The sequence below is a fragment of the Dermacentor albipictus genome, chromosome 9, assembly GCF_038994185.2.
Source record: "Dermacentor albipictus isolate Rhodes 1998 colony chromosome 9, USDA_Dalb.pri_finalv2, whole genome shotgun sequence".
Lineage (NCBI taxonomy): Eukaryota > Metazoa > Arthropoda > Arachnida > Ixodida > Ixodidae > Dermacentor > Dermacentor albipictus.
The window spans coordinates 126101305-126128739 of record NC_091829.1 but is presented as its reverse complement, the minus strand read 5'-3'; the positions used below and the strand labels follow the sequence as shown (position 1 = coordinate 126128739).

General features: G+C 44.9%; 1 protein-coding gene and 1 long non-coding RNA gene across 2 annotated transcripts in view; both read right to left on the bottom strand.

Annotated features, from left to right (window-relative positions):
• LOC139049664 (uncharacterized) overlaps window positions 1-11500 on the bottom strand; it is a 62603-nt gene extending 51103 nt beyond the window's left edge. Inside the window, exon 1 of the long non-coding RNA XR_011508483.1 lies at window positions 11092-11500. This is a non-coding gene — a long non-coding RNA (uncharacterized lncRNA). The remainder of the gene's footprint in view (window positions 1-11091) is intronic.
• Window positions 11501-21983: 10483 nt separating this feature from the next.
• Window positions 21984-27435, bottom strand: part of LOC135912179 (neprilysin-1-like) — a 200675-nt gene continuing 195223 nt past the window's right edge. The window contains exon 10 of the mRNA XM_065444559.2: window positions 21984-22729. Within this exon, the coding sequence (XP_065300631.2) occupies window positions 22411-22729 (319 nt within the window). The 3' untranslated portion in view covers window positions 21984-22410. The remainder of the gene's footprint in view (window positions 22730-27435) is intronic.

Genomic DNA, 27435 nt, shown 5'->3' with positions numbered 1-27435 from the left:
AGACAACACGGATTTCGCAAGGGGTTTTCATGTTCGACACAACTGATTGAATTTTATGATGACCTGGCGTCAGTGGTTGATATGGGTGGACAAATAGACTGCATATTTCTGGATTTCCGCAAAGCATTTGATACTGTCTGCCATTCTTTACTACTTCATAAACTTCGAATGTTAAGTATAGATTTTAGTGTTTTTAGCTGGATAAAGAACTATTTGTCAAGTCGCCGTCAACGTGTGGTCCTAAATGGTACTACTTCAGATTATCTTGAGGTCACATCAGGCGTCCCGCAAGGATCTGTTCTGGGGCCTCTTCTTTTCCTTATATATATTAATGATATTAACTTAGGTATTGATTATAACATGCGGCTCTTCGCAGATGATTGTATTGTGTATAAAAAAATCGATAATGAAGACGATGTTCTCAAACTGCAGGCCGACCTAGATCGTATTTGCGAATGGTGCTCAAAGTGGAAAATGAATTTGAATACCGGAAAGTGCGTCCATGTGCGGTTTACTAAGAAGAAAAAAGTAATCGATGCCAGCTACAGTCTAATGAATAATATATTAAGTGCTAAATCCAAGACTAAATATTTCGGCGTAATGCTGTCGGGCGACTGCTCTTGGCGGGCACACGTGGACTATGTAGTTGGCAAAGCGGCAGTTGCTCTGAATTACATTCAAAGAAATTTCAAATGCGCAAATTCTAACCTTAGAAGCACGGCGTACCTAACTTGTATACGACCTATTTTGGAATATGCTTGTACCCTATGGGACCCGTCACAGATATGTATCATAAGTAAACTAGAAAAAATACAAAACAGAGCAGCCAGGTTTGTCTTGAGTAGGTACGGGAGGAGGTACAGTTGCACAGCAATGAAAACAGAGCTCAACTGGGAGTCCCTGTCGTCTCGCCGAAAGAGGCTGCGGCTAAAGCTTCTGTATGAAATATAGCACAACAAAACTGGAATTGATAGCGAAATGTACTTAAAACCGCCAAACCATATATCGGCACGCACTGACCACCAGTGCAAAATTAGAGAATACTGGGCTAGGACGGGCCTGTATGCCAACTCCTTTTTTGTACAAACTATCGCTCAGTGGAATAGACTGCCATGTGAACAGGTGTGCAGTGAGAATCAAGATGTATTCTTTTCATGCTTGTAACCCCCCCTGCTGTAACGCTTTCGGGCTAAGCGGGGTTATGTCTGAATGAAGAATAAAGAATATGCCACCGGATATTTAGAAAGCACGTAGCAATCTGGGAATCCGAGGTCGAAGCCATTCCCACGGTAGCGTTTGACGTCGACCCTTTTCATCATTAGTTCCGGTTGTCAGCTGCTAGTAGAGAGGCCTTCTGTTGACCCGTCAGCCGTTGCTGCCAACGCTGCGTTGACTTCTGGATAGCTGCTGAGTAATGAGGGAAAGGGAGGTTGCCTCGTGGTAAACGTCTTATTAGGAATGGATAGGTTAGCTAGTTGAACTTGAATAGATAAGAATATGAATATAGAGGAGCGTGTATTAGTGATTGATAGGGATTGGTCATTCATTCATAGCATAGAATGTCAACGACAATATCGTATCGTAGCAAAAGCCAAGGTCTTCAGTATCGATGCTCACCTCAGCAAGGTGACCCGTGTTTTCGCTCCTTAGGTATTCAACCATCGCTTTGGAGTTGGGAATTCGGCAGAAGTCTATGCTTTTTAGGCTAGAAAGCTGGCGCTGAAGAAACCTGGACACCACCGCAAACCAACTTCTTTTCTCTGACACTACAGCCAAAAAAAAAACGCACATAGAACAAAAAACGATGCGTCTATCTTGAGTGTCTTCGCAACGAAGAACAAGTTGAGCTGCATTGCGCTTGCTTTTTTGGCGCTTGTCGCTCACTTGTCTATCCAAAGCTGTCCAATAATTGTAGTACCTTTTGCTTGACGTTGGTCGCATTTTCTGGTACTTCTTCGAAGTACTGATCTACCATGGATTTCACTTTTCGTTTGAAGAGGCTATCAAGTAGCACAACAAAATGCCCTCTTTATATGAGAATGTTAGTCTCAGTATGCTCCTTGGGAAAAAATTTATCAAGGCCAGACTGGGTGAACAAGGCCAGATCTTAAGTTCTTGCGCACTGTTAGACAACTGAAGCAAAGCTACGATATCTGTGCGCAAAACGGAGGTTAGGAGAGGAGGTGACAACGTGAGTGCTTTTCTTGGGCGCTCACCTTCTCGCCTCCCCGTTTTGCGCTAAATAAACTCAGGTTTTATGGTATGAAATTGTTTTAGCTAAATAGCTGGCAAATGAAACAATCAGACAATACTTTCAGCTAAAAAAAGATGGTAAGCATCATCAAGTCAGAAGTAAAACATGTCCATACGACAAGCTTGAACGAAGGGAGGGCAAACATTCTTACTGCACACTAAGACGAATACGTGGACCTGTAGTAGTTGCAGACACTTCGGTCTTGTATTGCATTAGATGTCGTGCATCGTCACTTGCACGTCTGATAGCCACGACGGCAGTCATAACGAACACAAGACAAGAAAAAGCAGACACCAATGTACGAACGTGAATCAGTTGGAGTAGTACTTGTTAAGCTACTTGAAATCTACATGAAAGCTACATGAAAAGTCGCTATCAGAATACAAGCACTAATGAAGGTACATACACACAAAAGTATGAATTAATTAATTTTGCTCATTATCATCATCAGCTTGGTTACGCCCACTGCAGGGCAAAGGCCTCTCCCACGTTTCTCCAACAACCCCGGTCATGTACTAATTGTGGCCATGCCGTCCCTGCCAACTTCTTAATCTCATACGCCCACCTGACTTTCTGCCGCCCTCTGCTACGCTTCCCCTCCCTTGGAATCCAGTCCGTAACCTTTAATGACCATCGGTTATCTTCCCTCCTCATTACATGTCCTGCCCATGCCCATTTCTTTTTCTTGATTTCAACTAAGATGTCATTCACTCGCGTTTGTTCCCTCACCCAATCTGCTCTTTTCTTATCCCTTAACGTTACACCTATCATTCTTCTTTCCATAGCTCGTTGCGTCGTCCTCAATTTGAGTAGAACCCTTTTCGTAAGCCTCCAGGTTACTGCCCCGTAGGTCAGTACTGGTAAGACACAGGTATTATACACTTACACAGTTATTATACACTTTACACAGTTATTATACACTTTGCTCATGCAATTATACAATTTTGCTCATGTCTCCTTTTTTACACTTCACGTTGCCAACTATTTCATCAGCGCAATTTTAAAATTTTATTAGTTGTGTATGCTTTTGTTTGTCTGTAAAATGTATGTGGTACATGCAACTACAAAATCCATCCTACACAAATTTTGGCCAGAACATCCCAGCAATCATAAACAAATAAAATTAAAAACACGCGCGTTCGCATCGTCTGCATATGCGTTAACTTGTGCACCATTTTCTAAGAAGCACTAAAATTGCCTACGCTTTAAGATAGTAAAAATTATTGTAGACTGTGGATTGTAAAATAATATCCGACTATGACGTGCCTGCTTTGGACTGGGTCAGCTGCCGGGCACTTCCACTCAAGCCAAGCCTTTGCCTTTAGCAGGCCCACACTTTCTATGGTGAATATTCCAATAATAATAATAACAACAACAATAATAATAATAATAATAATAATAAATTATGATTATTATTGTTATTATTATTATTATTACAGAATTCCTCGATACGGAAACACTGTATGGTTCCCTCATACGCAGACTAACAAAGAAAATAGAAACCGCACAAAGGAACGCCCTTCGATTTATCTATAACAAATTTAGACGGGAAGACTATCCCCCTTACCTTCTAGCTATTTGTGGGCTCTTTACGCTCGAAGCACGAGCGAAACAGGCACGTTTAAAATTTCTTTATCAACTCCTGCATAATTATCTCAAAACTGAGACCTCAAATTACATTTCTTATTCACAAACATACACATACCTTAGTAGAGTATAAATGTAATAATGATGTGTTTAAATGTTCCTTGTCTCCGGTTGCCATCCGGGAATGGAATATGTTAACGCCTCGCACCACCAACGCCGAGTCACTGTATCTGAATTAAACAATGAAACATTTTATTAGCAGTTGAAATCGCTAGTGCTATTATTAGATCATCCAAACGAGCATGCACTTGTACCCTCTGTAAGTAGTGGTGTATGTAGCGTATAATGCCTAAATTGCCATTTATTCTACCTTGAAATTAGCATGCACTTGTATTTGGTGTATACATTATGTAGTGTGAACTGTCTATGTGTAAAGTGCAGAGCTCATGCTATACATGTATTGCTTGATTTTTAACACGATGAGCGTTCTTTGTACATGCACATATATATAGTGCCTACCAGCTATGGTATCAGTAGAGAGGGGCAGTATTGTAAATAATAATAATAATAATAATAATAATAATAATAATAATAATAATAATAATAATAATAATAACTGCCACTTTGAAGAGGATACAGAGAGGTTCAGGCCCGTCAAAGCCAACAGGAGGCTTGAAGGACTGGGCCCGGCAGTTTACGGCAGAGGTTACAAAATGGCAACAACAAGCAAAACATTGAAAGGAACAATAGGTTCAGCTGAAGAAATAGAAAAAACAAGGTAATCACAAAACCAGTATCAAGAACATCCGTACTAACTCCAAGGAAACAAAGCTTATAATACATAATCTCACACATCGAAGCACCAACTGTGAAAGAATACAAGAATCAACTCAGTGTTCTCAAATGAGTTTTTAGGTTCCGCATATAGTTTACAGCAAGAAGTTCTGGTAGCCCATTAAAAATGTCCGGCACATAAGCACACCGACTTGCCTTTCCATTCCTTGTTACACTCCGTGGTACAAAATATCGAATGGCATTTCGCAACTTCCGGTTAGGATCATATTTAATTAAAAATTCTGAATTCCAAAAGTGGCGATGAACAACTGTTTGTACAAAAAGAGAATGGAATGACAAAGACGTAGGAAGCTGAAAATGTCGGCCCTGGAAGGGATATGACAATTATATGCAATGCTCTTTAACATGTTTTTTTAAAATGCTATCAATTCGGCAATGCCAACGGGAAGGACATGACGCAAATAAGGTAATTCCGTATCTAAGAACACTATACGCAAGTGCATAAATTACAGTTTTCTTCACATACATTGGAGCCAAAGATCTGCTATTAAAGAGTAACCATGAAACCTTCCGCAGCCTGGTACAAACGTAAGCCAAGTGGTCATGCCATGATAAACTGCTATCGAAAATCACCCCGAAGTATTTGAACGAATTTACATATTCAACGGGTTCGCAACGACAAGAGAGAGAATCATGATCATGGAAAAAAACTTGTTTGTCTATAAGGGCTGTCTTTAGCGGATTTCTGAAACATATTATTTTGGTTTTCTGTGTGTTAACTGAAATTCCGTTATCAGCGAACCATTTCATTACATGAATCACGTTTTCCTGCAACGTATTAACTGCAGTCTCGTAGTTTATATGTCTTGTGAGCAAAACAGTGTCGTCTGCGTACTGAAATATGGAACACTTGGAAGTTATTAAGCTCAAGTCATTTGTAAATATATTAAAGAGTAGTGGGGACAGAATGGATCCTTGTGGTACAGCAGCCTTCACAGGCAGCTTGCTACTATATTCTGATTTGTTGTTTAAACTAACAATTTGAGAACGACCACTCAAAAAATTCTTGAGAATGGCATAAAAGGGACCTCGAAAGCCTAGTAAGTACAGTTTTTATAAAAGAATAGTATGGTTAACAGTATCAAAAGCTTTCTTTACGTCTAGAAAGAGGGCGCAGCTGAACGAGTTTTCCTCAAATGCTGCGTACAATTGGTCTGCAAATTCCTCCAGAACATGGTATGGTGCCCCTTCCTGGGATAAAACCATATTGATGGTTTGAAAGGACAGCAAATTTGTTTAAGAAGGACATCATGCGTTCAAATAGAAATTTCTCCAGTATTTGGGAAAGGATCGGCAAAACAGAGATTGGTCGATAGTTCTCAACTGCGTTCTTTTGACTTGCCTTGAACAGTGGTCTTACAATAGCGGTCTTAATAATAATAATAATAATAATAATAATAATAATAATAATAATAATAATAATAATAATAATAATAATAATAATAATAATAATAAAATTATTCTTTATTACATATAATGAATTTGCATTTATAAATTTGCTGGGTCTGCCGAGGCCTTCTGTGGGCTTGTATGGCAGAAACCTGGCAGTCAGGGCAATGCATTATGTAACGTTCTTACAGATAAACTAAATGTCCAACTAAAAAGCAAATAAAAAAATATAAAAACGTATCACAGGTTCCTCAGGTAAACATACCCAGTAAACAACACCTAATGTTCGAATGAAAACACGTGGCACACACGAACCATTAAGAGTGAGTAAACATGGCACAATATGTAAACAAAGTTACAACCTATCGAAAAAAAAAAAAAGGAAAAAAATTCGTGACAACAGCGGAAACAGTCTTATATTCCTTTTGGCAAAGATGACACTACAACAAAATAGACTTTATACATGTGAAAACTATTCTATCATTGCCTTGAGGGAATTAATTAATCCGCGACAAATTTGTCTGATCCAGTACAGCAATGGGAAGGTTATTAAAGAGACGAGGGATATAGTACCTCCTTTGTCCTTTTCCATAACGAGTTCTTGCCCGAGGAACTGCATATCAGGGATGACTACGCAAAGCAACACTTTTATGTATAGGTTCTCGGAAAGCATTGCGCCAGAAATAACGCATCAAAATTGTCGAACGAAACAAAGACTCGAAATCGGGCATTTCTGAATCTCGAAATAAGTTATCCGTGGTTTGGTTGAATGCAAGACTTTTTAGTATGCTTTTTATTAGGCTGTCAATTTTATGTTTCCAAAATACATTGCAATTAATAAAACAGCAAATGCCGTACCTTTTATGCGAGTAGCCTAAAGCATGCACTATACCTTTATTCCTTTATTCATAAAAAAAACAAGTGGTACAAAGTGCCAAGGCATTAGGAAAAAAGTTGCTACAGAAGCAACTTGACTGGTCCTAATAACCAGAACGTCCAAAAGGCAGCAGAGAGCAAGGAGCGAGAAAAAAAAAATGAAGAAAATGAAAGGAAAAAAGGAACAACGAAAATGGAGAAAGGAAAGAGTAATGGCATGTAGTACATAGATCTCACTTAAACAATTTGCTTCACACATGAAACAGCTCGGGAAAAACAAACAATATATATATATAGATACACAAAACGCTTAAGAAAAGCATTAGGTACATGGTTAAACCCAATTAATTCTTGGGGCAATAGAAATTATACAGGTCTCTCCCAGAACAATTTCGTACATCGATGGACGCAGATCTGAGATTATTCAGCAGAGTGGGGAGAGTGTAGCAAGTCATTTGGTTACCATAGGTTGAACGCACATGCGACACATGCCAGTATTCCGGGGACCTGGTGTTATAACATGGGATGTTGTGTTTTAATCTGGCCAGAGATGAAACAAGGCTTAAGTTTTGTTTGGTTTCTTTTAGGTATCCAAGAGCAAGGCGGTAGTTAAACATATCACTGACTTTAAGTACCCGAAGTTTTTAAATAGGGGCTCAGATGGGGTGTCAAAGGGCATATCACTAATTACACGAACAATTTTCTTTTGTATTACAAGCAAACGGTTAATATTTGTAACAGATGTGGTGCCCCAGATAAGGCAGCAAAAATGAAGGTGGCTCGCAAACAAAGCATCATAAATTAACATGTTAATCTTCCGAGGCATGTAGCGAATAGCGAAAACGCGTCCAGTAATTTGGGAGAGTTTGACTGCAAGAAAATCAATATGATCGCCCCAGCTCATATGTTCATCAAAAAAGAACCCGAGTGTTTTCACGGAAGGGACGAGTTCAATTTTAGAAGACCCTAACACCACATCCCTATAAAGACAGATATTCTTATTCTTCGGTTGAAATAAAACTGCCTTTGTTTTTTCAGCGTTAATCTTGATACCATTTTCTAGAGACCATAAATACATTTTTTTACAAACAAGAGTTAGCCACTGACACTAGCTCCGAAGCATCATTGGACGAAAACAGGACAGTAGTGTCGTCGGCATAGATTATGAACTTGGCATCGGGATCAATGTTAACGAGATCATTGGCGTAAAGATTAAACAAAAGAGGCCCAAGGATACTGCCCTGGGGAACACCTGCCGCAACAGAAGAAATTTTGGATGATTTGTTGTTAATGAACACATATAGGCATCTATGCTGCAAGTATGACCGAAATAATTTTAAGGTGACACCGCGGATACCATAGTAGGCAAGTATATTTATTAATAATTCATGACTGATGGAGTCGAATGCCTTACTAAACACAATAAATGCCCCTAAAGTAAGCTGGTGGTCCTAAAAAGTTTGTAAGATGTATTCTTTCTGCTGAAGAAGCGCAAGCTGAGTCGATCTGTGCTAGCGAAAGGCATATTGCGAGTCAGTGAGGAGGTTTTTAGTTTCAAGGAAGTTCGATACACGGATAAAAATTATTTTTTCTAAAGCTTTCGAAAAGATCGGGTGTATAGAGATTGGTCTGTAGTTGGACATAGCTGATATCACCTTTCTTGAATATAGCTAACACTTTTGCAGCTTGCATTTTACGTGGGAAGGCACCACTAGCGAGTGAAAGGTTATAAATATGCGTTAGCGCTGGGGCAATTACATCGATAACATATTTAACAGGTTTCATCTGCAAGTTATCTATATCACACGTGCTACTGTCTTTTAAATTGCAAAAAATGCAGATAAGTTCACCTTCATCAGTTGGCCGGAGAAAAACGGTTACATGAGGTGCGGCTTTAATATAACGGCAGGCACTGCTATTTGTGGGCAACGTGCTAATGTTTGTGAAATAATAATTAAAAACATCAGGTAACATTTCGGGGCTAACATCAACCCCGTCTTTCTTAATAACAGGGAGTAGGGCATTAGGTGAACGACCGAGTAGCGAATTGACCTTCTTCCATATTTTCCTACTATCAATCGAACAGGATTCGAAATACTTGTTATTATACCTAATCTTAGCAAGCAGCAGCTGCTTATTTAGTTTATCACGGTATTTCTTAAACGTGGCTAGATCTGCCATGTCACGGGATAGGGTGAACTTGTTATATAGACTATTCTTTTCTTTTATTTCTTGGAATAGTCCTGCCGTTATCCACGGTTTTCTTATCTTTGAGGAGCGCTTTGTTCTAGTACGAGTGGGAAAATGCTGATCGTAAAGCACACAAAAAAGGCCCAAGAAAGTTTCATACGCGAAGTTAGCACATTTTGACTGAAAAATCAAACTCCAGTCAATATGTCGCCGTTCATCACGAAACTTCTGCATTCGCAAGAGTGTAATTAGCCGAGTGGAAAATTCGCATGGGGAACATCTTTTAATTTTACGGTTTACACGGAAAACAATTGGCATGGGATCACTCGGAACAGAAGAACAGACACCAGCTTTGGTATTGCACTCAGGGAAATTAGGAATGAATGAATCAATACTGGTGGCTGTGTGGCCGGTCACTCTTGTCGGTACCGAGATAACATTTGAAAAACCGTAGGAATGTAGCAAGAGCTTAAAGTCACGACACAAAGGGGTTAATGCAAGTAGGTCAATATTAAAGTCCCCACCCCAAATAACTTCATAGTGATTATTAGAGATATAAATAAAGCAGTTTTCAAGGAAGAGAAAAAAGCGCTCCGTGTTACCATCAGGCGGCCTATACCATACAGTAACCAATAAGTTTGAGCATATAACTGAAAGGACCTCGTAATCTTTGGTCACAGTACAAAAATCTATACGCTGCACTACCAATTCGTTTCGAACCAGAATGCTAACTCCACCGCCACGTGTAATCGTCCTAGACTGCGTGAAGCATCTGTAGTTCGGAGAGTGCCAAACTGCCGAGTTTTGGTGGTACCACGTTTCTGACAGCATGATAAAATCGAAAGAGACGCTTAGACTGCCAAGAAATGCGTCGAGCTCATCATGTCTATTGCAAGCAGACTGACAATTCAAATGGACGCATTTTACGCCATATCTGTGTGTAGGCCAAAAGTAGCTAAACAAGTCAGAAATCGTGGTCATGCGCTCATGCTTTAGCCAACTTCAGTAGGGCCCTGTTTTGCGTAGTTAGGCTTTCTATCATGTACGCGCCGTTCTGAACAGTTGGCAAAGCCTTACGTTTACCGAGCCATTGATCCCTAGTCGACTGATTCGAGAAGCGGACGAGGATTCCAGGAATCGTATCTGAGCTAGAGGGCAGCCGGTGGGCCGCAGATACACTTTGCTCAGTTAATGGTGCGAGCTGAAGTTTTGACGCAATAGCATTAACCTCTGACATTAAAGATTCCTTGTGTTATTTCTGGATGCCATGAAGCTCAATGTTTACTTTCCTGCTGTGGTATTCCAGGTCGTTAACTGCACAAGAAATCTTTTTTATTTCTGCGCAAGCACCGATTTCCTCAAGTTTGGACACTTGAGGTTCTTGAGGTTGTTCAGGTTCTTAATTTCGACGTTGTGCTTCGGAACATCAGAAACAATGGTGTCGTATTTCTTGGCCATCATGCTCAGGGATTCTTCCATGTCTTGAACGACTTTCTTTAGAGGAAGCAGTTCATCAAGTTTGTCAAGGCAGAATCATCGCTCTCTTTCCGACTTGAGCCGCTAGTTTTGCAATGTTTGCGGCAATCCTGACACTTCCACTTTTTTTTTTTTTGCTCTGCTCCCTTTGACTTGAATGTGGACTTGGAAATCCCTGAACATGGGCCTAAGTGATAGGCCCCAAGACATTCGCAACAAGACATTGAGCGTTCACCAGTATTGATGTTCCCGTTACATTTAGTGCATATAGTATCTTGTAACGATGTCATGGTGTCACAAGCATACGCAAAAAAAGGAACAGAATAACACGGATATTACGAACACATAGGCTAACAAATGCAAGATGGCAGCAAATGCAAGATGGCAGCAGCAGCAGCAGCAGCAGCAAGAGCGCACTTCAGAAAGTAGAGCTCGGGTTTACGGAATAGGGTTTAGACACCAACCTGAAAAAATGGAAGCGGCGTTCGTGAGAGACGAGTTCACGTCCAGCTGCTGCTGCTGCCAAATGACTCGTTTCACTGTGAGGCCACCGCTTTTATGGCCCAAGGTGGCGCCGAGATCCCGGTGACGTCGTAGGTCAGTCAATTTCACGCCTGGTGTAGATACGTCTGCGCATGCGCAGAGCAGCAGAATACTGGTTGGGGACGGAGGCCCGATGATTAGGATTTTCACGAGCCCCAGGAAAGCCAGGAAGACAGGCGCCGAAACAGCAGCAGATAGCTGAAAAAATGGAAGCGGCGTTCGTGAGAGACGAGTTCACGTCCAGCTGCTGCTGCTGCCAAATGACTCGTTTCACTGTGAGGCCGCCGCTTTTATGGCCCAAGGTGGCGCCGAGATCCCGGTGACGTCGTAGGTCAGTCAATTTCGCACCTGGTGCAGATACGTCTGGGCATGCGCAGAGCAGCAGAATACTGGTGGGGGACGGAGGCCCGATGATTAGGAATCTTCACGAGCCCCAGGAAAGCCAGGAAGACAGGCGCCGAAACAGCAGCAGATAGCTGAAAAAATGGAAGCGGCGTTCGTGAGAGACGAGTTCACGTCCAGCTGCTGCTGCTGCCAAATGACTCGTTTCACTGTGAGGCCGCCGCTTTTATGGCCCAAGGTGGCGCCGAGATCCCGGTGACGTCGTAGGTCAGTCAATTTCACACCTGGTGTAGATACGTCTGGGCATGCGCAGAGCAGCAGAGTACTGGTTGGTGACGGAGGCCCGATGATTAGGAATCTTCACAAGCCCCAGGAAAGCCAGGACGTCAGGTGCCGGAGCAGCAGCAGATAGCTGAAAAAATAGAAGCGGCGTTCGTGAGAGACGAGTTCACGTCCAGCTGCTGCTGCTTCCAAATGAGAATGCCGTACCTTATATGCGAGTAGCCTAAAGCATGCACTATCACTTTTTTAATCTTGGTAGGTGCATAACTCCTTATACGGTAAAGGACACATGCAACATTACGTAATCGCGCACTAATTTAGGCCATTTGAATATTCCATCATAGGTCAGGCTCAAAGTATACTCCAAGGTACTTGACACTATCTGCATATTGTACTGGGGCGCAAACACAGTCTAAGCAATCAGAACCGTGAAGGAAGACATGTTGACTTGTTACAATAGCCTTTAACGGATTTCTGAAACATACTAATCGAGTATAACAACAACAACAACAACAACAATAATAATAATAATAATAATAATAATAATAATAATAATAATATTAATAATAATAATAATAATAATAATAATAATAATAATAATAATGTTATTATTCGCTGATTAATACAAAAAAGTTTGGACTCCTGTCAGTAAAAAAACTTATTGTACGTGCATTGGGTTACAATGTGCTCAGATACGGCATTACAGTCATCGGCTTCTGTTAGGATTGTTGGAGATGCAGCGTAGACAGGATTATAAAAAATATGTAAAAACTGTTGCCTAGAATTCCGCAATACTAATTAACTATTACAAATATCGTCTGTGAACTTGGTCTATCGAATTTTCAATCATTGCTCATTGAAACAGTTGTCAAATATGATTGGGATTCAGCATTAAAAAATGAAGCCATAATGGAACTTCGAAAATATCTTCGTCATGTAGTTCCTAGATCAGCCACAAGGAATGGTGCGGCCAGACACTGTGCATATGTGCCGAACATATTCAACAGGTTACCGGCGTGGTATAATCGTTGCTGTGTTATCGTGTTTAGTTCTTGTCATGCCACGGCCGTTGATGCGAAGCCCTGCGCATGCGTGTATCACACACACACACACACACACACACATATATATATATATATATATATATATATATATATATATATATATATATATATATAGATATATATATATATATATATATATATATATATATATATATATATATATATATATATATATATATATACTACGGAGCAATAAATGTGGGGGGTTCATTCCCGTTCGTGTTCAAGACGGTGTCGTTCGTCGCGGAAACACGACATGGTGTCGGAAGTTGTCTTCGCAAACTGGGTGGAACCACGGGTGACTTGAGACGATACAGGTACGGTCGACCTTCATCGTGGGCGTCCTCGGCTCGGACACGATAACGGAACAAGAACTTCGAGCCATGGCGCGTGAGGAAAGTGGTATTTCGTGCCAGCTCTTTCCAGTACAGCCACCAACGAGCTTCAACTTTGACATGGCGTCAGAGTGGCCGGCATCGGTGCAAGAATTCCATGATTATCAATTTGCTTCCGGCTTTAATGAGCAAACTCAAGAGGCTCAGGTGCGCAGGCTTCTGTATACCATGGGGCGGCAGGCACGCAACGTATTCAAGACCTTTGAGCTGTCGGAAGAACAGTCAAAGGACTATGAAGTGGTGAAAAAACGTTTCTACGCCTACTTCATTGCCACACTCAATTTGGTCTACGAGAGAATGTGTTTGCATCGTTGCCACCAAGTTTCAGGTGAATCGGTGGACCAGTATGTAACGACGATAAATGTGACTATGGCGTGATGAAAGAACGAATGATCCTCGACCGTTTCGTGGTTGGACTACGTGACACAAAGTTGTCCGAGACCCTACAAATGGGCACTGCACTGACTCTGAACACGGCACTGACAAAGGAAAGGATAAAGGAAGCGGTACAGCAACAGCAGGAACTTCACAGCAGTCCATACCAACAACCAGCCAGTGTAGAGGTCGACGGAATTTATCGACGAGCAAGCCGGGGACATCCAGAGGAATAATGGGCCAAAGAAGACGTCCGAAAGTGTGCGGCTTGCGGCGGGACCCGTCATTTGACCTCATCGTGCCCCGCAAGAGGGGCAATCTGCTACAGGTGCCAACGACGGGGACATCTCGCCGTGGTCTGCCCACAGAAGCAGAACTTCGCGATCGCCGAAGCAAGCGCATCCAAGGTAGATTTGTGCAGTGTTCCCTGGACGGCTAGATTGAGTGAGCAAACAGTATGTGGCATCTATTTTCTTGGGACTTTAGCTGGTACAATTCCAAGAGCTCGTTTTGTTCAGGTCGCTATTGTTGGGGTCACAGTGTCTGCTAAGATTGACACAGGAGCAGAGGTAAACGTTGTTCCAGCATCGTTTCCTGCTGTACGCAATACTGCAGAGTGTTCTAATGTAATTTTGAACGGGCCAGGCAATGAAGTGTTACATCTGCAAGGACAGTTCACTGCAGACATTCTGTGGAAACGATGTTTGGTTAGGCAGGATGTCTTCGTCATTAACTCCCCGAGTAATGCCATTTTAGGCTTGCCAGCAATAGAAGCTTTCGGAATAGTGAAATTTGTAGACGAAGTTTCGATCCACCAAGCTGTGCAAACGTGGTTCCCCTCTTTGTTCTACGGTTTGGGTACCATGAAAGGAGAATACTGTATTAATCTCAAAGCAGACATGGTGCCCTATGCCATTTACACCACGGGTCGTAATCCATCCCGCTGAGGGACGGCGTGAAACGCGAGCTAGAAGAAATGGAAAAGAACGGGGTCATTCGTAAACTAAAAGGGCCAACCGATTGGTGCGCTGGCATAGTGCCCGTCTTGAAGCCATCCGGGCAAGTGAGAATATGTGTTGACCTAACTCAATTCCATAAATGGGTGAAACGTGAGCGATATGTGCTCCCCACTGTTGATGAGACACTCGGGTTACTAAGCGGAGCAGCTTTGTTTTCTAAACTTGACGCGATCTCGGGATTCCATCAAGTAAAGCTAAGCAAGGATTGTCAGCTATTGACCACGTTTATTCCTCCCTTTGGACGTTATTGCTTTGAACGCCTGCCGTTTGGCATAACCTCTGCTCCTGAATATTTTCAAAGGCAAATGTGTGATATTCTTGACAAGATGCCGGGGGTTGTAAACCTAATGGACGATCTGTTAGTCTTTGGTTCTTCACAGAAAGAGAATGATGAGCGATTGTTTCACACTTTAGAACGCTTGACAGAAGCCGGGGTAACTTTGAATCGCGAAAAATGTCAGTTCTGTGTAAAAAAAGCTATGTTTTTGGGATGATGCCGAGTGAGCAACGATGGCATACTGCAGGATTCTGCAAACATTGTAGCGATCACTGATACGAAGCCACCTGAAAATGTTGGCGATATGCGGAGAGTCCCTGGGCCGCTATCTTGTACGCGTTCGAAAAGCCGACGTTCGATTTCGCCTCACGCGATTTTCCACGCTGAGCCGATATCGCGGCCTAGGGCAATATATTCCAATCGCGTAAGGCGAAATCGAACGTCGGCTTTCGAACGTTTACAAAATAGCGGCCATAAATTCATTGCTCGCGGTTTATTCCAGACTTATCTTAGAAGACTGCACCATTACGTCAGTTGCTGCACAAGCACAGTGAATGGATTTGGGCTACGCCTCAGCAGATGGCATTTGACAGCGTAAAACGTGCTATCTGTTCTGATAGGTGTATCATAGAGTAACATAGCAAGCGACAAGAGCGGACACTTGAGCCGTTTCGCGGCCGAGCTATGGAGCTTCGCCTAATCCGGCAGGTGGCAGAGCCTATCAAGAAAAATGTGGCTGCGGCTAGCAGCTTTTGACAGGCGGCACGACCACTGGGCACGACCCAACATGTGCGAAGCCTCGGCAGACCGCTCCGCCGGGCTCTTTCTGTAATATGCGCCTGAGCATCGTTGTTGGGATCTTCTGCCAGCGTCTGCTTCGTCGCCGTTTCATGGTAAGGACACAGCAAGTTCTTTTGCGCTTTGTTGACGACTTATTCTCTCCGCATTTCGTTATGTCACTGTTAGCCGCATGAACGAGTGACGGCGGCCTCGCAGCCATGAACAGTTGCTGCCCATTTGCTACGCTGACTTTCATTTCAAATTCTTTTTTTATGCGCAACAATGAGCGGCGATGCTAGTGAAAACAGCGATGCGGCAGCGTCTGAGCTGCGATGCACGTTCGATACAATGACGAAGTTAGAAAACAAAATTGTTCGTTAAGAAATGTGGCTTATGAACACATGCCGTTAGGGGCAGAAAGCGTTATGATACGCGGGGCGACTGCTGAAAAAGTATAGTGCTCTACTTCTGCAAACGAAATGAGGTTATTTCTAGAGCGGTGCACGTTCAGTAGGGCAATAATGCGCTCTTTCCGAACCTCTGTAGCAGGGTATGTGCGCTCGAGCGTTGTTAGCTGTTCTGCATTGGCTGAAAATACGTGTTTTATTGTTTTAAATGTGTATGGAGTGGTTACCGTAGAAACTTCCTTCTTTCTTAGCCTTTATAACAGTGCTTGCTTCACCAAACAAATACGCATTGCATGAACGAACGCAGCATCTCCACTATAAAGCTTTCCAGGCTCTAATATTGCTTACACGAAGGAACGTAGCCTCTACATTCAGTAGCTTTGAAGCCTCCAGTGTTGCTTACCTTCTGTCTGTCATTCTAGGTTTGCAAAAATCTCCATCATTTCCTCAAAGTACACTGTACAGCCAAAACACATCGCCCATACTGAAGGGCAAAATTTCAAGTATCAGAAGACGAATGCAAGGCTTGGAAGACAGCAGGTGAAAACTCGCAACACAAAGTGCTTAATTGCAGCTCTTTAATGACGGACACACTGGCTTACATTCGAGACGAAGATGTTGGTGCGTGCTCAATTATTTTTGCAGCCATTTTATTTCGTCACGCTACCATACACATAATTTTGCTGCCCTAATTTACCCTACTTCGCAGAAGTACAAGAGAAAAACGTCCTATTTTCTTCCTTCTAGAAGAATCCCATTTTAAGCAAATTATTTGCAGTCGTGTATTTGCAGTTTTCTTTTTCATTATGTGGATAGTTGCAACACGTCTTCTATGTGCTTTGTTTGTGCAAAGTTATTGCCATCACGCCATTAGTTTCCGACTACTCTCCATTATACCGGTGTCACACGACCACTTTCGATCGCGAACAAGTCCGATCCGGATTGTAATTCGCGACTGATATTGGCGCCATCGCGCAGCTTGCGCAAAAGAACCAATTGTGACTGAGAAATTCGAATCTGATTGTGCTTGACCGCGTTCAAAAGTGCGCCGCGTGTCACCCGCATTACTTGCATTTCGCCGTTTCTTCCCGTCTTCATGTATCCGCCTCTTATAATCTTGCTGCAATAAATTGTTGTCTGCTGTTTTCATGTTCTTGACTGTGCAGAAAGTTCATTTATACTGAAGGAACATGGCACAATTAATTACAATACAGCTTTTGGCGTGAGTTACTAGACGTACAATATCGTAAGCGATAAAGTTCTACTTCCTCAACAGCAGGCATGATTATTGCGCTGAGGTAAAGCTTTAAACAGCAAATATGAATTTAAATGAAGCATGAGGGAAACACCCTTGCAAGCTCGTTGTCACAACATATAAAGAACGGTAGAAGCGCCTGTATGAAATCACGCGATTTAAGCACAGGGATGGGTAAAAAAAAAGATACAAGAAACAAAACTGAAATTGGAGCCTCCGAGATTTTGCAGTGTGCGTGACCATCCTGGAAGCTGGTGCGTTATGCCGATTCCGCTAGGTTCACCGAGAGCCAAAATCGGCCGCAGGCGCCTATGAGAGTGTCCGCTCGTAACACTTACTATATTACTCTATGGGTGTATGGCAAAGTTTGATCCAGAGAATCAAACCATTTTTTAGAGCGCAGCTCTTTGGCGTCCGTTCCTGGGTTTCGCGTCGTCGTCGGCGTTGTCGTCGGCCTCGTAACCAGCTCCGCCCCCCTTTCATCCCCCCAGCGCTAGCAGCGACCGACTGATACCGCTGGATGCCGCTGACGCCGCTAGAGAGTCAAGATAACGTGACTGCATAGAACACCGTCACCGCCATGCAGAAAGAGGAGGAAAGGGTCCCCCCCCTGTTCTTGTGTGGCGGATAGGGTGCTCTTCAGTTGCCGACGCGCCGGTTATTTCACGTAGGCCCCGGCACGTCGACGAATACGTGACCACCTTCCCACGGCTGTTCTTAGGGCTGCGGAAGCGAGGGTATCATATTGTTTGTGTCGGCATCGGCGGCGTTGTCCCTGAAACCAACTCCGCAGCTGGGGTTGACTCACTATCGGCGTCAGCGGCATCAGTCAGTCGCTGCTATCTCTTCCCTCCTCCCTTTATCGTGTTGTCCGCTTGCTGCGCGCGCTTCTGCCCCCATCGTTTGCCGCTGGGTGTACACGCCGCCCCCCTCCCCCCTCTTCCTGCGAGTCTCCGGTTGTCAAAGCGCCGGCTCGAACTTAATTCTTTTCTTCGCTCACGAAAGACGTCGTGCACTTCCTGCAACTCGCATTAACCGTCCATCGATCCACACCGATGTTAGTAGTGGGGGACTTTAATGTTGACATAAAGACAAACAGCAATTTCCTAACACTTATGCGGGAGAACATCCCGTTCCTCTCGCTCGTAACGCGTCCCACAGCTGTGACAACCTCGCGAGGCACTTGTATAGATCTCGTCTTTGAGAATCGAGCATTGGTGTACCAAGTCGAACATATATCAGTCTATTTCTCCGACCACAAAGCTTCCTTCATGACTGTCAAGAACTGTTAGCGGAGTCTTTGTTAAAGGAATACGTGTGAAAAATAAAGAAAAATTCTGTGATAGCGCATACATGTGTTGCTCGATTTCTTTGCCTCAATCTATCGAAAAGGTGAAACAGCTTATTTGCTGCGCTCAAATTTCGCATTAGGAAGTAACGTAATCGTCGGTATTTTTTTTTTCTGCAGACGCGTCGTCGGATGGCTTAGGTGCAGTTTTACTTTAAGTACAACCAAATAAAGAGAGACGGCCAGTTATTTTTGTTTCAAGATCACTGACTCCAACAGAAATGCGCTACGCGCAAATTCAAAAGGTGACCCTAACATGGGCGACTGAGCGTCTCGAAAGTTATGCGAGTGGACTGCACATAAAGTTGGAGACAGATCACAAACCGCTAGCGGCTTCACTAGGAAAGACTCCCCTAAATTTGGTACCGCCGCGCATTCAGGGATTGCGAATGCGTCTGATCTGATTCAGTTTTGATGTTGAATATGTTCCCCGGAAAAATTTGGAAATTGCTGATGCACTTTCTATAAGCGCCACTGCGAGGGCAAAAAACCAAGAGCTTCCTTTCTGTGGATGAAGTGAACTCGTTTGTTACTGGTGTGCTATCCGAGTTGGGTGAATCGGATCACTTTCGTCTGGTCGCCGAAGAGCAGGCATAGGATGAGACCTGCCGTACGTTGTGCCGTTACTTTCGTGAAGGCTGGCCGGGCCCAACTTCGCTATTAAGCGTTAAGAGGCCATATTGGCAGTATCGCGCAACATTGAGCGCGTGTAAAGGGGTTCTCAGGCATGGAACTCATCTCGTTGTGCCACTCTCGCTCCAGAATAGAATGTTTAATCTGCTTCACGAAGGTCATCAAGGTATTGTGAGATGCAGGGCGAGAGCACGGGAGTCTGTTTGGTGGCCGGGCTTGAGTTCTCAACTTGCCTCTTTGGTTCTCAATTGCCGCGTGTGTACGCACTTCCGAGAACAGCCGAGTGAACCAATGATCCCAACCGAGACACCTATTCGACCTTGACAAAGGGTCGCAGTAGATTTCTTCCATCTCAACGGCCGTAACTACACGCTCTTAGTGGACTTTCTATCTTTATTTCTAGAACTGTGTTTAGTGGAATCGCTCACCAGCACTGGTGTTGTTGATCACGTCAAAGACGTTTTCGCTAGGCACGGTATACCCGAAGTGTTTGTCACGAATAACGGTGCTGGATTTGTCTGAAGAATTTAAGCAGTTCGCGAAGGCCTATGAATTCAAAGGTGTGACGTGTAGCCCTAGGCACCCGCAGTGAAACTGAGTGGTAGAACGAATGGTGAAAGCGGTGAACGGGCTACTGCTAAAGTCTCATGATCCATATTTGGCTCTGTTACCCTACAGAGACACTCTGGGACCACTAGGCAAGACGCCAGTGGAGCTGCTCATGGGGCTGCGGCTTCATACAACCCTGCCTCTCCACACGAACAGGCTAGTACTAAAGGCACCCAATCTGAAAGAGGTACGGAAGAAGGATGCAGTTGTCCGTGAATAGCAGCGGCAAAATTAGGACCGCCATCTTGCGGCCCGCCACCTTGTCCCATTGGCACCCGGTGATTCTGTCTGGGTCAAGGACTGCAGGCGGGAAGGCGTGATCTGTCAGCGGGCAAAACGACCGCGGTCGTATGTCGTCGCGTTGGAGAGCGGCATCCAGATCGAACGCAACAGGAAATTCCTAGTCAAGCAAGCGCCAAGCAGAATTACAGACTCGTACAACGAGACATACGAGTATCACCCTAGCCTGGAAAAAGCAGAGGTTAGCGATCAGGGTAACATCCCAGCCCTCCAAGGTCACCCCACACAGGATCAGGGTAATGTTTCGCCGCAGGTACCAGGCGACTACGTTACACGATTCGGTAGAACTGTAAGAAAACCAAACCGTTATGGAATTTCTTAATGTAATGCAGTGCGGGGAGATGTGGCATAATCGTTGTTGTTTTATCGTGTTTAGTTCTCGTCATGCCACGGCCCTTGATGTGCTGCCCTGCGCATGCATGACAAGCACACATACGTGTATATACTACGGAGAAATAAAGGTGGGAGTTTCATTTCCGTTCGTGTTCAAGATGGTGTCGTTCGTCGCCGAAACACGACAACCGGATGAAGCCTTTAATGCGACTTCGAAAAGCACGCTCATACAATTATTGAAGCTATGGTGAAATTAACTTCGAGCACATTGTGGTATTGTAATATTTGCTTCTTGAATTTCCATTGTTTTAAGTAGAATAACAAAATTTTAGCTTGTTCTTTTTTATTTCTTGTAATTCCTTTTCTTTCTTTGTTCTGCGTGTCTCATCAATAACTGTATTTTTGCCGCCATGTATGTTATGTTCATAGGCACGGTCCTACAAACTACCCTTGGCTTAGACCAGCCTGATCGTGTTGTTTTGGATTTTTGGTGGCAATAAATATTATTATTTTTGTTATTATTTTGTATTAGTACCATTATTATGCAAATGTCTACCTTTTCACTTATTATGAGAGTATGTAACACATCGCTCTACCGACTCTGCCGGGCCTAGTCGCACAAGTCCTCGTGGACTTAGACCGGCCCATTTCTTTGTTTTGCTTTTGGATGTGTGTAAATAAATTATTATTATTATTATTATTATTATTATTATTATTATTATTATTATTATTATTATTATTATTAGCTCTTGGAGCGTACTTTGACAAAACGTAAGAGCCTCTTCAAATGCTACATATGCAGAACAACGTGCCGTTCGCGCTGTTAGTATTGCGTGTCGTACATCCCATGACGTCCACTCCATTGCTGCCTTTCTGAAATTATATGTTGCTACGTGCCTTACACTACCAGAGTATGCCTCTAGTTTGGAGCAGAACGCGCAAATCCAATTTTGACCTCATTGAATGCGTCCTGAATAAATTGATATCCAAGCATTACTTCAAGCGCCACTATTAAGCAATGTGCAAGCACTACTCTCTGCCTTCAAGAATTATTCAAGCATTGTCTGTATGGACCTATTTCATAGCTATTTTTGTAGGTTCTGTATACATGTGCATAATCGGGTTCTATGATTATATTTTCTTTTACGCCCACCTCCTTGTCTTCGGTTTTCCTATTTGTTTCTGTTTCTTTATTTCACATTGATTTTCTGTCCCATTTGCCTTCTTTGTGCATTTTGTCTCGCATATTACTTTTTAACTGCACTGGTACGAAGACCCGCAGCTGTTCGTGCGCACTGTGTTAAACTGTTGATTTATTTTATTTTATTTTATTTATTAATTTATATATTTATTTATTTATGTGCCTCACGTCGCACGTATAAATACAAGCCACATTAAATCTAACCTTTATTGTACCTTCACAACATGGCGTGGAACATTGATAAAAGCACTTCGGATCTCGTACGATTTCCCATCCCCCAAAAGTTCACCAGGCAGCATTCCGTGTTGTCAGCGTGAGGTGGTTGCAATATGGACTGTCCTATGGTACTCTACATTTTGATTGTGTTAATATATTTATGAGTTCCTTCCCTGTGCTTGTTACAAGTTAAAATGATCGCGTTTTATGATTAGCGTCTTTTCAGGCATGGCTCCTCGCTTTGTATACCACATTTGTCTTTACCGCACATTGTGTCTTGTGTATTACTCCACGTGTGCCCCAGCACAAAGGCTTAGCTGCTCTTGGACACTATAATAAAGGTTTCATTGATTGGGTGACTATAATTATTACTGTTATTACTATTAAATTGCGGCCTACTTATATTACCAGAAAGTGCATTTGAACTCGGGATTCATGGGAGATCCCGCAGGGCATTGGAAGGCGTCTGCAAAGTGCGTGCTGTGCATCAGCGGGACGTTGCAGAGCTTCTCTCCGCTGACCGCCCATCCGGTTGTATCCGCTTTGGCCACCATGCCACCACACAGAGTGAAGCACAGCAAGGCGAAGAATATCTGCTCGCCCTGGAGCATCTCGAGACCGGGAAGACGCAGCTCGGCGCTCGTCACGCCTGGTATCGAAGTGTTGGACGCGAGGAAGGCGCGTCGCGTCGGCTCCAGGTGCCAGATCGCGGCCATCTCCTCACTGAAAACGTGGCGCAGCAGGCGAAAAAGACGTCACAATAGGTGGTGTCCAAATCTACGTCTCAGCGACGATTTCCGCTGGGTGGCAGAAAAACCTCGAAGGCTTTTGCGGGTTGCATAAGCCAGAATGGAACGCGGAGCCCGAGATGCGTTATGGTTGACCTAACGACAGAGCTGGGCTAGTTAACGGGATTCCAAAATATGAAGATATACTGCCGAAAACACAGAAAAGGATTAAAAACTGACAAACAAGCATTGTGTTCGTAGTCTTGAAATTTCTGTCCATATTCTCGGTGCTGTTTCTTCAATTATGGTGCCATCTTTTCGATATCACTTATTTTCAAGATGCTGAAGAATTTGGAAAAAGACCGAGGATCCGCAGACACGTGTTTTGTTTCGACTTAAATATTTCTGTTCAAGGAAATTGTCAAAGTTTGGTTAATGTCTTCATGGAGTTCGGTGTTCAAAGACGATTGAATGTGGGGGGATGCGCGGGAGGGCGTAGTTACTCCAACATTCATTGCCGTCATTATGAAAAGTGGTCGATCAGGGCATGTGTCACACTGGGGAAGATCCTTTCCGTGTAACAAGTCTTCGGCTTGATTGCTTAAAGGGCCCCTAACCAGGTCTGGCCGTTTTATGCTGACAAGCGCAGAGCATCCTGACACGTGTACTTACCTTTATCGGGCGGCACGTTTCACCGCCTAACAAATGGTATCGCACAGCGCAGGACGCGCTTGCATGTGTCCGAAGTTTCTGGAATGTTATCGATGGTTCCATCCGCTGTCTGTTCTCGCCGAATTGTGTAATCTGATTGCATGTATGCGCGACGCGAATGGCGTAGAACTTTGTGGAAGGCATGCTGGTCCCAGCGATTACTCTGGAACATTCGGCGACGGATCTATAAAAGCCGACGCGCTTGACGCGCTCATCAGATTTCGACGACCGCCGATCGTGTTCGCCGTTACCGTTGTTTGAGTGTAGCCTGATTTTGAGGGCACAAGTTAGCCCAATAAAACGCTCGTTTCGCTAATCACAGTTTTCCTGCCTTCTTAACCGTCACTACCACGTGATATCTGATGGAGGTGCTATTGCGTTCATGTACCGAACACCCCCGCAAAGCCGCGATCCAAGCCCGAAGCCCGAGGACAAAACGAACATCGCCCAAGACCAGCGTGCTAGCCGCAGAGTGCAAGGACTGCCCCCAGAGCATGGACTTCTACCTGAGACGACAAAGAAGATCGTAGTTAAAACAACCCCAATGGCTACTCCAGCGTCCTCCGTTATCCTATAACAACCTCGGGACCCACCGACCTCCCATGGAGCAGCGACTGAAGACCCGGAATCCTGGCTGGACATCTACGAAGAAATCGCGACTTTGAACAACTGAGACTCCAACGACAAGCTGTGGCATGTATACTTTGCCTTAGAAGACGCCGTCAGAACGTGGTTTAAGAATCGGGAGTTTACTTTGACAACATGGGACCTGTTCCAGAATGACCTGTTCCGGAGCGGCGCGCTTTTACGAGCATCGTGCACAAGGAAAGGGCCGAAGCCATGCTGGACGCCCGAGTGCAGCTACCTAAGGAGAACGTCGCCATATTCACGGAAGAAATGAACCATCTGTTCCGCCAGGACTACCCGAATATGCCTAAGGAGAAGAAAGGCCGCCTTGTCGTGCGGGGTGTGAAGGAAGAACTTTTCGGCGCAATGATACGAACCCACCGAAGACCGTAGAAGAGTTTTTTCGCGAGGCCACCAGCATCGAGAAGACACTCTAATGGCGGAACCGGCAATTCAACCGCCACACGACCTCTACCAATTGCGCAGGAATTCAATCACTGGCTACCGACGATCTGCGCGATACTATCAGATCTGTCGTACGGGAAGAGCTGCAGAGGTTGTACCCGAGGTCACAGCCTAAAGTATCCTCAATCGTCGAAATCGTCAGAGATGAGCTTGAGCGATCGCTTGGAGTCCGTGAGCTGCAACCAGAATCACCGCAGCCCCAGCCGGAAGCGATGACCTATGCCACCATCGCCCGCCGTCAAGGCCCCCCTCCACGCCCACACCAGAGCCCTATAACGCCGCAATTTCGTCATCCAACGCCAGCCCGCCCACCTGTTGCCCTGCACCGCTACGCGAGGAAGACGGACCTTTCGCGGGCTCCTGACCACCGCCCGCTCTGTTACCCCTGCGGAGAAGCGGGTCACGTCTACCGCTGATGCCCATACCGGTAGATGAAACTGCGAGGGTTCGCCGTGAACGTGCCGCGACCACAGCTTGGAGAACGACCTCGCAATATCGCCGACTACCTCACCACCACTCACTGGAGCCCTCGACGACCGTCCCGTTCGCCGTCACCAGGCCGCTACCTGTTGCCGCAGAGCCGACCACCCAACCCATGGCCGGTCTGCTAGCCCATACCCGGAAAACTAAAAACAGGAACCGATGGAGGTGCGGTTGCTGTTCGTCGAGCTGACGAAGATCCTCCGCAGCCGACGAAGACGCCAAGTAAAATACCTCGACGACATAACAATACGCCGCCATCGCGACGTAGTCTGGAAGCAAAGAATACGCCGACGAAAGACGACCTGACGACGCCACGTATCAGCAACAGGCCAACGAGAAGCGGCCGTGATCCGACGCCGAGACTTAACTGTAACACAAGACAAATAACTACCGACCTCGACGTGCTTCTCGACGGCCGCGCAGTCACTGCCTTAGTAGCCACAGGAGTCGATTATTCCATCATGAGCGGACCCATCACCGCCAAGTTGAAGAAAGTTCTGCATGGGAAGGCCCTCAAATTCGGACCGCTGGAGGACACCTCATCAAGCCGACTGGAATCTTCACAGCAAGAATCACCCTTCATGACCGGACTTACCCTGCCACCTTCGTTATCCTCCAGTACTGTTCACGAGACGTCATTCTCGGCATGGACTTCCTGAACCAACAGGGCGCAATCATCGACCTGAAGTCGAAGTCGATAACGCTGTCAGAAGATCGAGCGATACCGCCGGAGAGCTCTCGTAGTCACCATGGCTTAAGCGTGCTCGAAAGTCATGTCAGCATCCCGGCTCGCTCCAGCATTGTCATTTTCGTCGGCACCAAAACACGTGCCGACGAAGAAGGCCTCTTCCAAGGTGACGAACGTATACTGCTAGACCGTGAAATTTGCGTCGGAAGGGGGATCACTCGAATGCACGGAGGGAAAACTCAAGTGTTGCTGACAAACTTCAGCCAGGAGTTCAAGCACATAAACAAGGGCACGACGATTGCGTACATCGAGGAAATTCTGGAAACCAGTAATGCGCTTGCCATCTCGGATTCAGCCGCATCTACCCCGACGACCATGGTTCCCGAACGAGACTACTACATTAATCCAGGTCTTACCATGGTTAAGCAACAACAGCTCAGAAGCATGCTCCGACGATACAAAGGCTGCTTTTCGACTTCATCAAGGATTCGACAAGCACCAGTCGCAAAGCACCGCATAATCACCGAGGAGTGCGCTCGACCATTCCGACAGAGCACTTACCGAGTTTCGCCGCGAGAACGTGAAGCTATAAGAGAACAAGTCGATGAAATGCTGCGCGACGAGATCATCCAGCCGTCGAAAAGCCAGTGGGCATCCCCTGTTGTCTGGGTGAAGAAAAAGGACGGAAGCTTACGCTTCTGCGTCGATTATCGTCGACTGAACAAGATCACAAAGAAGGATGTATAGCCCCTACCACGGATAGACGACGCATTAGATCGGCTCTGCAACGCAATATACTTCTCGTCAATTGATCTGAAGTCTGGCCACTGGCAAATAGAAATCGACGAGAGAGATCGCGAAAAGACCGCCTTCATGACGCCACACGGGCTCTATGAGTTCAAGGTCATGTCATTTGGGCTGTGCTCGGCACCTGCAACGTTCGAGCACGTCTTGGACACGGTGTTAGCGGGATTGAAGTGGCAGACCTGTCTTGTTTACTTAAATGACGTCGTCGTCATCGCCGGAATTTTCGAAGACCACCTTATGCGGCTTGCGACAGTACTGGAGGCCATCACGTCATCAGGGCTCACTCTGAAGCCAGAAAAGCGCCGCTTCGCTTACGGTGAGCTTCTGTTCTTAGGCCACGTCATCAGCAAGTCTGTAGTTTGCCCCGACCCGCAGAAGACAGCTGCCATCGCAAAGTTCCCGCAGCCCATCGACAAGAAGGCAGTACGTATATTCCTTGGCATGTGTGCCTACTACAGGCGCTTTGTCAACGACTTTTCACGCATCGCTGAACCGCTAACACAGCTAACTAAATGTGACGTCGAGTTCAAGTGGGAAACGTCGGAGGACGACGCATTTCAAGAACTCAAACGACGCATGTAGTCGCCGCCCGTACTTGCGAACTTCGACGAGGACGCCGATACCGAAATCCACACTGACGCCAGTAGCCTAGGCCTCGGTGCCGTGCTAGTCCAGAGAAAAGATGGACAAGAACACGTGATAGCTTACGCTAGCCGGTCGTTTTCAAAAGAGTAAGGCAATTGTTCGACAACCGAAAAGTAATGCCTCGCCATCGTTTGGGCTACAGCGAAATTTCGCCCTTACCTATATGGCATTCAAAGTCGTCAGCGACCGTCACGCCTTGTGTTGGCTAGCAAATTTAAAGGATCCTTCAGGACGGCTGGCGCGGTGGAGCCTCAGACTGCAGGAATATATCACTG